This window comes from Furipterus horrens, unplaced genomic scaffold, assembly GCF_987537825.1.
Source record: "Furipterus horrens unplaced genomic scaffold, mFurHor1.1.pri manual_scaffold_5, whole genome shotgun sequence".
NCBI lineage: Eukaryota > Metazoa > Chordata > Mammalia > Chiroptera > Furipteridae > Furipterus > Furipterus horrens.
In genome coordinates this window covers 182404626-182415732 of record NW_028327175.1, presented here as the reverse complement: position 1 = coordinate 182415732, position 11107 = coordinate 182404626, and the positions used below count along the sequence as shown (strand labels likewise).

The following is an 11107-nucleotide window of genomic DNA, read 5'->3' as shown; positions in this document are numbered from 1 at the left end:
ATTTATGCACTCATTGGTTGCTTCTCATATGTGCCTTGACTGGGAATCAAACCCACAACCTTGGCATGTCAGGACAACTCTCTAATCAACTGAGTTACCTGGCCAGAGCAGGAGTGAAGTTCTGATACCTTACTACAACATGGAGGAATCTTGAAAACATTATTCTAGGTGAAATAAGCCACACACACATACAAAATTGTATGATTTTACTTATATGAAATAGACATATGCATAGAGACAAAGTAGATGAGAGGGTGCCAAGAGCTGGGGGGAGAAGGAAATGAGGGGTTACTGCTTAGTGGTAGTTTTTGTTTGGAATGATAAAATGTTGTGAAAGTAGATAGGAGGGATGGTGGTACAACTTGTGAGTATATTTAACCTACTTAACACTTAAAATGGTTAAAATGATAAATTTTGTTCATATATTTTAATGTAATAAAACCCATTGAAAAAAAAATTCAACTGAGCCCTGGCCAGGTAGCCCAGTTGGTTAGAGTGTTGTCTCAGTATGCCAAGGTTGCAGGTTTGATCCCTGGTCAGGGCACAGACAAGAAGCAATCAATGAATGCACAAATAAGTGGAATAATAAATCAATGTTTTTTTCTCTCTCCCCCTTCCTCTCTCTAAAGTCAAAAAATCTTTTTAAAAATCATATAGCTAGAAAGTGGTCAAGCTAGGATTTGAACCCAAACCAATCTTATTTTACGGCCCATGCTTTCAACCTTCACTGCCTCTGAAACAGCAGTCAAACATGAATCAAGACATCTGGGTTCTTCCATCACTGTCTAGTGTGGCTTATACAGCCCTCTTTTTCCTCAACTGTTCCATAGTAAACAAAACTAGATCATCTTTGACGTTCCTGACAGAATCAGGAACCAGAATCAGAATCTGGTGATTCTGATTTTACATGGAATGTCCCAAACCTGATTCCTGTTCCAGATACCATCTGCTTCTGGTATGCTCTGGGAACAAGGAGAGGGACCAGGTCCTCCCCTTACTTTGCCCCTCCCTTAGAGGTTTGTCCTGGAATTAAGCCAGCCCTTAAGGAGCTCTCCACTCACCCTTCCCTTCCCCATTCTATGAAAGAGCTCAGACTTGGCTGCACCCCAGGATAAATTTCCACAAGGCAAGAGATAACACAAAGTCAAGGTGAAGATCACCGCTGCCCTTAAAAAGGCCTCCTTGCACCCCAGAGTGGCTGCAGCTCTTCCACACCAAGGCTGTCCATCCTGCCTGCAGGCACCAGGCCACCATGTGGGAGCTCTTGGGTCTCTTGCTGCTTACCCTAGCCTATTTTTTCTGGCCCAAGGTAAAGCACCCTGGTGCCAAGTACCCCAAGAGCCTCCCATCCCTGCCCTTGGTGGGCAGCCTGCCATTCCTTCCCAGAAATGGCCATCAGCATGTGAACTTCTTCAAGCTGCAGGAAAAATACGGCCCCATCTATTCTTTTCGTATGGGTAGCAAGACCACAGTGATGATCGGCCACCACCAGCTGGCCAAGGAGGTGCTCATCAAGAAGGGCAAGGAATTCTCTGGGCGGCCCCAAGTGGTAAGCAGCGCCCACGATCCCTCCTCTCCCTGCTGGGGTTGTTCAGTTCTTGGGCCAAGACCATGCCTGGAATGACCCTTCCAGCTCTAACAACCTGTAATTCTTCCTAAAAACAGATTAGCAGGGCTATAGGTGGGGAGCAACCCTTCAAGGTTTTACCTAGCCCCCAAACTAGGCAGGAAGAATTAAAGGCAGAACTCCTTTTGGGGGCTGCCCAGAAGGTAGAGTGGAGTGGGAACAGTGGCCGGGGGTGGGGGGGGGGGGCAGGGTCCAAGAGCCCTCACTCCCATTGTCTCACCCCTGAACTGGATAATGGTCTCTCTGGGCCTAAGACTTCCCTAATTAACTTAGACAGTGCATGTAAAGATTTTAGCCAGTGTCCAGTGCAGTAAGTGCTCAATAAATAGCTTTATGGATGTTACTCTTTATGTGGAAAATGGGGATAGTGATTACTGATTACTGTCCTCTATGGGAAGGTGCAAGGGAGTAGCCTGGTCTGGGAGGGTGGGGTTGCTGTTTCTCTGGAGCTGTCCCCAGTTGCTCCAGCTCACAGGGGGCTGGCCCATGTAGCATTTTGAGGATACTGATGATCCATCCCACAGAGCTTTCGGTGGTGTTCTTGGGGGAGCGGGAAGCTAACCATCCAAGAACACTGCCAACACCCCATCCCAGAGCCCTGCTGCTGAGTACTCCCCTGAACACCCTAGGCAGGGCTCCTCACCTGCTCATCTTCATCAGGCCTGGTTTGCTGCCTAACTACCTCCTCCATCTCTACTGAGCTCTTCTCTCTAGGGCAAAGAGGAAGGAGGACGCTAGTCAGTTGGGGTTTGTGAGTCAGGGGACAGAAGAGGGGAGGCTTTGGAGCCTTATGCTTTTGGGGGGTGCCTCTGGGAAGACACTGCTTGACCAGGTTCAGACTGGGTGGACCAGATATCTGCGCTCTTCAGCTGTGGCCCCGTGGGGGGCGCATAGCCTTGCAATGGAAGGGGTGTGCACAAAAAGGAGGTGAGCTGTTGCGCCTTTAGCGCCTCCCAGAGGACCCAGGGAAAGGCAGGCGTCTGGGAAGTCCTCTATCTCTACAAGGCCCCCAACGCCCCACCCCTGCCCCCAGGACAGGCCCAATTCAGAGAGATTACCCCATCCACAGCTGCCCTCCCCAGTCAGAAACTGATGAGAAAAGAGAGGCACAGAGGTCACCCTATCATTGAACGGAACTCCAGAACCCTGCATTCTAACTGGGCGTCCCTTCTTCCTCCTCTCTTTGGCTCTCTGATGGAACTGGGAGCAAGAGGGGCTTAGGCCCTGAACTACCAAGGCCACACGGTCACAGTGGAGAGATGCAGCGATGCCCCATAGCATGGATCCCTTGGGGTCGGGGGAATGGGTGCAGGAGACCCAGGACAAGGGCGGGTAGGTGGTGTCTGATTCCTACAGCCTTTTCTGCTTTCCAAAGGTGACTCTAGATATCCTATCGGATGAACAAAAGGGCGTTGCCTTCGCCGACTATGGTGCCGCCTGGCAGCTGCATCGGAAGCTGGTGCGGGCCACCTTTGCCTTGTTCAAGGATGGTGACCACAAGCTGGAGAAGATCCGTAAGTGCGCTGCGGGTGGCTCTGGAAGGGGAAGAGCGCTGGAGAGGGGAAGGGATGAAGAGGGCTCAATCTAGTGTTTTGTTGGCTACTGCTGCCATCTAGTGGCCATCTCTCCCGGACTAAGATGGAACTGGTAGAGATGGGGTTGAGGGTGCTGCTTAATTCCCCAGCCTCATGTCCCTCTCTCCCCGCAGTATGTCAGGAAATCAGTTCATTTTGTGATTTCCTGGACAGCAAAAATGGACAGTCCATAGATTTGTCCTTGCCTCTCTTCCTGACGGTGACCAACATCATCTGCTTTATCTGCTTCAACACCTCCTACAAGCATGGACATCCTGCGTTGAAGACCATGCAGATATACAATGAAGGCATCATGGATTCTCTGGGCAAGAACAGTATGGTAGACATATTCCCTATGTTGAAGGTAAGGATGAAAACAGGCCCCACCTTCAGATCCCAGCAGACCCTGACAGTATCCCCAATTCTTCCTTCTTACTGTCCAGTTCCAGACCCACCTCTCTCCTGGCCACCTCAGACACATTGACCTGTCCCTTCGCTCACTTAAAACTTGGCCACTTCTCTACATAATTAGGTTTAGCTTTTTAATCATGCGTGTTATACTCATAATGGCTCTCGTTTATTTACTAATTGCCATGTGCTAGTATTGAGCACTCCATACACATTAATCATGGCATTCCCCCTGGAGGTTAGATCTTGTTATCCCCACACAGATGAGAATACACGCTTTGAGAAGTTAAGAAACTTGCCCAAGGCTTCAGACTCAAGTCTTTCTTATTCTTCAAGGCTGCACGCAAAACAGAATATACTAAGTAAACATCAGTGGTTAATGTTTGATTGAATGGGGAGGGGGAAGTGGAGACCACTCCCTTCTCCCTTGTTTGGAATTGTCATAATTGTCATTGATGGTCCTGTTCTGTGTTCCCATCTTGCCTTCCATCTTGACTGAAGACTGGGGTTGGAGCGGGAACTCTCCTGAGACACAAGGATAGGATCTGCCCCCAGAAGGGATTCCAGTAGCTGTAGAACCAAAATGCAAGAGGGATGGTTTTGGCATTTCTTTCCACTTTCCAGATTTTCCCCAACAAAGCCATGAAAACAATGAAGAACTCTATTAAAATGCGAAATGATTTGCTGACTGAAATCTATGAAAAACATAAGGTAGGTGATGGAGCAGAAGAGATTACAAGTTAGGTTGAAAATGTCCTGCGAGCAGAGCTTGGGGTCCATTTTGAACACCATAGGATCTCCAGCAGCTAGCAGAGTCTGACACATAGTAGGTGATCAATAAAAATTGACTTAACTAATGAATAGGGGTGGGGAAGTGAGGAATTGAGGAGGAACCTAGAAGGGACCCATCCACTCCCCTGAATTTAAAGAGGACCTAAAGCTACCTCACCTCCAGGAGCTCAGAGGTTCTGGCTAGACTCACACCACTCCCTCCCTTCCGAGAGGAAGCAGCCTTTGTACCTCCAGTCTAGGACGGAAGTATGGTAGGGTGCTTCCAATGGGGCTCCTTCCTTATCACTGTTTCCCAACCTTTCCAAACCAGGAGAACTTCAGCAGCGACTCTGTCACTGACTTGGTGGACATACTGATTCAAGCCCAGATGAACTCAATCAATAACAACGCTGGCTCAGACCAGGAGTCAAAGCTGCTTTCAGATCGACACATTCTTGCTACCATAGGGGACATTTTTGGGGCTGGTTTGGAGACCACCACCTCTGTGGTGAAGTGGACGGTGGCCTTCCTGCTGCACTATCCTCAGGTGAGCTTCTCCTTACTTCAGTCTTCCCAACCACTCTTGACCCCAGCCAGGTGCAACTCTGGTCTGGGGGGGCGGGGGGCATCACCTCCAGGCTTTTTACACAGGATGACTAGATTGCTCTGTCTTTACCCTACGGTGGGTGGAGCTGCCTCATCTTCTAGGAGAGCCTAGGCTACGCAGCCACCACTGGAAAGGGTCTGGGCCAGCTCTTCTAGATGTGACAATAGGATTCTTCTAAGCCCATGCTTCTCCTGAACTTAAAAGCACTCTGGTCACATCCACCCTTCTCTGGCCTCCAGCTGCAAAAGAAGATCCAGAAGGAGATTGACCAGAATGTAGGTTTCAGCCGCACACCAACTATCAGTGACCGGAACCACCTTGTCCTGCTGGAGGCCACCATCCGAGAGGTGCTTCGCATTCGCCCCGTGGCCCCGACACTCATCCCCCACAAGGCCATCATTGACTCCAGGTGTGCCTTCCCTCCCACTAACATCCAGCCCTAAGATGCATTCAATGTTCATCGCTAGACCCCACGTTCCTGGTCCACCTATAGTCAACCAATGATAGTCAATGACCCTATTGATCCATGTATCCACCACCCACTCGCACCCAATGACTAATCCACAGACCCACCTGACCTCTCTCAGAAGCTGCCTGCTATCCTGGAGACACGTGGTCTGGGATGAAAGACTGGTGCTCTATGCTCCTACTCAGTCCAATAGCCAAAACACAATATGCACTGGCTCAAAATGCATACCTGCATGCCCTGACAGACATGAATGTCCACATGCACAGGTGTTGCTACATACACAAGTGCTCGTCAGGAAGAGAGCCCTGGAGAAAAGCTGCATTCATACTAAATCTGGCGGAAGCTGAGGAAAAGATGAGGGGGTGGGCATGAGGGAGTCAAGGGCTCTTTCCCAAGGGGTGGAGGACTGTGGAGGCTCAGGACTGAGCAGGTGGGGGAGGATGATGTTCCAGAACCCCTTTTCCTCTCCCTCTCTGAGACAGCATTGGCGAGTTTGCCATTGACAAGGGCACAAATGTTATCATCAATCTGTGGGCGCTGCATCACAATGAGAAGGAATGGCACCAGCCCGACCAGTTCATGCCCGGTGAGTCAGTATTCTGTCCTACTCCCAGTCCACACAGCCAGCCTGGTCTCGGCGCCACCACACCAGCACCACTCCCCTTCTGCCATGCTGGCAGCTAGAAAACTAGGCTCCAGCTGCATGAACCTATAGACACCCCCATCCTTCTCTAGACTTACCAAACTCTTCACAGCTGGGTTTCCTACTTTTCCTCCCACCAACTGCCAGTCTCCTCCTCTAAGAAGCCCTCCAGGCATACATCCCCCAAGAAGTTGGCCCCCTCACCCCCTGGATGGTGGCATTTTTATCTGCTGAATGTTTCATTTCCTCTGTGTGATTCAGGGCTACCTGAGCGCAGGGCCATGTCTCTCCCCAGGCTGAGATTCCCCCAAGTGAGGCTGTGCACCTCCTCAGACTGGGGCTCTTCAGGCAGGACAGAGGTACTCCTCCACTTACCTACTCCTGGCCCCTGCCTGACGAGTGCCCTGTGTCCACAGAGCGCTTCCTGGACCCCACGGGCAGCCAGCTCATCTTGCCATCATTGAGCTACTTGCCCTTTGGAGCAGGGCCTCGCTCCTGCGTAGGGGAGAACATGGCCCGCCAGGCACTCTTCCTCTTCATGTCCTGGATGCTGCAGAGGTTTGACCTGGAGGTCTCAGATGATGGGCAGCTGCCCTCCCTGGAGGGCACCCCCAACGTGGTCTTTCTGATCGACTCTTATAAAGTGAAGATTAAGGTGCGCCAGGCCTGGAGGGAAGCCCACGGTGAGGGCAGCACCTAGAAGCCATACCTAGCACTCCACCCTGTGGCCCCACAGCACAGAATTAGAGGTGTTACTCTACCCTCCCCTGCCATTCCTCCCTCCTCCTGGCCCACTCTGCCTTCTTTCCACCCTGCAGACATGACAGTGATGTGCAGAAACTGAAGTTTTTCTTAAGAAGGTCCTGGCCAATGTGGCTCAGTTGGTTGGAATGTCATCCTGTAAACCGAAAGGTTGCAGGTTCAATCCCTGGTCAGGGCACATGAGAGAGGCAATTGATCGATGTTTTTTTCTCTCTCTCTCTCTCTTTCTCTCTCTCTCAGCAATGAAAAAAAATTTCCTTGGGTCAGGATGAAAAAAGAAAATCCCTGAACTTATTATATGTTAATATCATTACATTATCCTTTTTTTTTTTAAGTGGGGGTGTGTGTCCATGAGCAGCTCATGAATTTAGTTTGTTCACTCATTCTTTCAATAAATGTTTTATTAAGCACCTCCTATGTGCCACTCACTCAAGCTCCCTGATCTCCTGAAGCTTACATTTCTAGTGAGGGCCAACAAATAAATAAGCAGTTCAGAGACTCACAAGTACTTTGAAATCCATTATACCAGGTGATGGTGATTTGAAAAGAGAATGGCAGAGGTGGGGAGTGGCCATGGTCAGCAAGTGATGGGGAAGGTGTGGAAGACCTGGGGGAAATGGGGGAAAGTGTCCCCTTGCTGAGGGAGCAGCAGGTGAGACGTTCTCAAGGTGGCAGAGATCAGTGTGGCTGGAGCGGATGAAGGGGAGAGTGGTTGCTGATGAGGTCAGATTGGAGACAGGGGCCGGGTCCCCTGTAGCCTTTGAATTAGCAGGAAGGATTCTAGGTTTCTATCTGAAGTGTGCTAGGAAGTCACATGTAAGGGGAAAGGCCTGGTTTATATTTCTAAAGGGTCAACCTCATTGCTGAGTGGAGATTGGTCTGTAGAGGGATGAGAGTGGAGCGGAGAGAGAGGAGGAGGAGGCTGGCCTGGTGACAGCCGCAGAGATGGAGAGACATGGTGGGACTGAGTTTATGTTTTGAGAGTACAGCAACGGATCTTGTTTGCTTCGATGCAAACGGGCATCAGCTGCATGTACCTCAATGGCTTGCCTTCGGGGGACTGTGTGTAATCCACAAATTCAATCCATCACTACCCATCCCTCTTGTCTTGATCCCCAATGACCAGCAGATCTCCTTGTCCTTGTCCTGTCCTGGGGTAGGCACAGCCAGGATAGGGCTTCTGCTGTGGCCTTCTGCTGAAGTGCTGGGCTCTGCCCCTGCTCCCCACTCCATAACCCCGGGAAGTCTACACATGCCTCACTAGTAATTGGAACCTAGACTTCTTCAAACCTTGAAACTGTCATCTTTACACCTTGGCTACTGGCCAGCCTGCGCATGAAAGATATCCCAAGATGTCCCTGGAAAAACACATTTCTCTTTAGCCCAGAGAGAGGCCCTAACCCCAGCTCCCTCATGCCAGCCAGACCAGGGCCAGATCATCAACACCTCTGTCCTTCCCTTCTGACTGCAGGGGGCTCCAGAAGGGCCAGCAGGGCAGGGCATGGTCACGTTTCAGAGAGAAGAAACCAGGCAATCCCTTGAACGGAGGGAGGCTCAAGGTCTTCTATCACAGCAACACCTTCTTCCTTCAAAGAGCTTTGTTAACTCAGTGGTAGACCATTCCCTACTGTCCCCCCAACTCAATTCTGGCCTTCACTGACCAGAGATCCCGGGCCTTGCCAAAGAGCCCATCGGGGAGTTTCTGGGCAGCTGTGGCTGACCCCAGCCCCCATCACAAGCAGCCTGGAAACATGCGGACACCACAGTGAGCTGATGGGAAAGGGTTAACCTGGAGATTTCCACACCCCTCCTCTGCTCCCAACAGCTGGCCACTGGTCACTGGAGGAGAATCAAGTATTCCAAATTTGCTCAAAATCTGAACAGCAGTTTTCAGACTAGTGATGAACAGATAAGTAACTAGTGGAGGGTTTGTCTCCTGTAGAAGCAGCGGGTGAGTGTAGCTGGGGGTGGGAACATTACTCTGCAACAATTGAATCAGAACATTGAATGGCAGGGAAATGAGGCTAACCTTTCATTTTGACGATGACAAAACTGAGGACCAGTGGGGGTGGCAGGGGGTGGGGGTGGGGAGGTGACTTGCCCTAAGTCACACAGCTACTTAGCAGAGGGCTGGGACCAGAACCCAAGGTTTCAATGGCACAGGATGAGGAGCCAGATGTGCTTGCCCGCCTGTCTCATGTCCATGCAGAAGGGCTCTCGGGTGTCTGGCCAGGGAGAGTACAAAGTTAAGTGTCCTTTCAGAAAACGACCTCATGAACTCTGACTCCTACCCAAACAGCCCTTCCCCTGCCTGGAAGGCCTTTTTGCTCTGACCTAAATCCTCCCACCAAGTCTGAGTGAAGCCCTCCTCCAGGATATTAAGATTCCTGCCCACCGTTATCATCCCCTTTTAGCACATAGCTTCTGTTCCTTGGTACTAAGTCCCACGTGCCTCTGAGCACCTGCCTGGACTTAAAATGGGTATGGTGTCCCCAAGGGACACCGTCTACTCCTATATCTCTGGAGTTCAGGCTGAGCCCTCTCGTGTTCTTTATCCTGCATACTGTACCCAACAAGTGGAAGGGCAGTCCCACAAGAGGACTGAATCGAATGCTCTAAATCACTTGGCTCTTTGGTCCAATGATAGTCTCCATGTCCTTATTATCTGGAAGGAAGCTCTGATCTTGGGATAAGCTGGGAGGTCTTGGCCAAGAACCCAGTTACCTATTGAGCCTCAGACTGATAATAAACATTGAACCACCAGTGCTCTGGCACTGGAGGTCAGGAACAGCCCTGACATGTACTGGGTGCTGATTACCGTGCTGTACACACTCCCACCGTGACCGATTGCAAGCCACCAATGTGATGCCACTGACCACCGAGTTAGGAAGAGCTGCACAGTAGAATTATAGGTTATTTACCATTATATTATACGGTACATATCATTTACTGCAGCTCGTAAAATGCCTGAAAATTTAATCATCAGCTCCTGTGAGCTAAGAGCCGGCCCTCTTAGGAGAAACGAGCTGCCCTGTCCTTCAGAAGAGTGGCCCTAGTGTCCTCATTCTGAAGGGAGGACCTCTTCCCTGGTAACCTTGGTGTGGAGGGGGGTGGGGTGAGAGTGCATGATTGTCCTGGTCAGCCTCTGGTGGCCACAAAACCGGAAGCAGATGAGGCCTCTCTCCAGTCATGCTCATAGGTGTACTCACCCAGCGCTATAGGGGACCAAATGAGGACCTGGACACCCAGGTTCTTGTCCTCAGGATTCCCAGTCCCCTGGATCTTAGCTCCACTGCTGTCTTCTTGAACCCCTTTTCTCATCTTTACAGTGGGGTAACTTACCACCTGTGCTGCCCACTATCTGAGGCTCTGGTGAGGATGAGAAGCAGAAAGGGCATGTGAGCAGGCAAGTTCCACACCAACCGGAGTGACAGAAGAAATCAGGCTGTGGAGGTAAGTTCGGTGTTGTCATTTACAGACCAAATGACCACGGGCAACTTCCTTGGCCTTCCTGAACCTCAGTTTTCTCACATTTATATGGGCAGCTGAGAAATAGTACCACCAACCTCAGTGTTGCTGAGGATCAAATATGGACCTATGAAACATGTCACTGCCTGTATCCAGATCCACAAAGTAAGTCCTTCTCTTAGGGTTTTATATAATCCTCCCAAAGGCCACCGGGAGGAGCTGATGTGTCCACATGGCCCATCTGAAGGACAAGACCTCCAGGAGCCTACCCTGGCAGCTCTGGATGGCCTGCCTGCTGTCCTCACCTTCCCTCCAGAGCCAGGACAGGCTAGCCAGGGGCTGTGTGGAGAGCTCAGAGACAAATGGTTCCCAAACTGAGGGTGTTTTGTAACACATCCAGTAGGAGCAACTTCAAATCCTCTTCTCCCCTCATAAGCCACCCAAAGGGAGAAAGACAGCACAAGAAACATCGATGTGATTGCTTTCTGTACACGTCCCCGGGGACCAAACCTGCATGCTCGACCAATGAAGCCACAAGGGCTGGGCCTAAAGCTTTTTAAGATTTATTTTTAGGGTGGGGAGAGAGGGACAGAAACATTTGATTTGTGAGTTATGCCCAACTGGGGACCTGTGTGCCCTGACTGGGAATCGAACCAATGATCTTTCAGTTCGCAGGCTGGCACACAATCCACTGAGCCACACCAGCCGGGGCCCAAAGCTCTTTTTATCTCCTCAGAGGCAAAACAAAACACTCTTGCAAGGAAAAGATACAAAGAAG

At 50.5% G+C, this 11107-nt stretch overlaps 2 protein-coding genes across 2 annotated transcripts in view; one reads left to right on the top strand and one right to left on the bottom strand.

Annotated features, from left to right (window-relative positions):
* Positions 1-1094: 1094 nt before the first annotated feature.
* CYP17A1 (cytochrome P450 family 17 subfamily A member 1) lies at positions 1095-7074 on the top strand. Its single transcript, XM_090278528.1, has 8 exons — positions 1095-1549; positions 3003-3141; positions 3336-3565; positions 4234-4320; positions 4712-4927; positions 5227-5396; positions 5939-6042; positions 6516-7074. Exons 1-8 carry the CDS (start codon positions 1253-1255, stop codon positions 6797-6799), a joined length of 1527 nt encoding a protein of 508 aa, XP_090134654.1. The 5' UTR covers positions 1095-1252; the 3' UTR covers positions 6800-7074.
* Positions 3896-11107, bottom strand: part of WBP1L (WW domain binding protein 1 like) — a 63915-nt gene continuing 56703 nt past the window's right edge. Inside the window, exons 6-7 of the transcript XR_016511250.1 lie at positions 10204-10306; positions 3896-4179 (exon numbers count right to left, since the gene is read on the bottom strand). The gene's annotated coding sequence lies outside the window, so the exon portion shown is untranslated. The remainder of the gene's footprint in view (positions 4180-10203; positions 10307-11107) is intronic.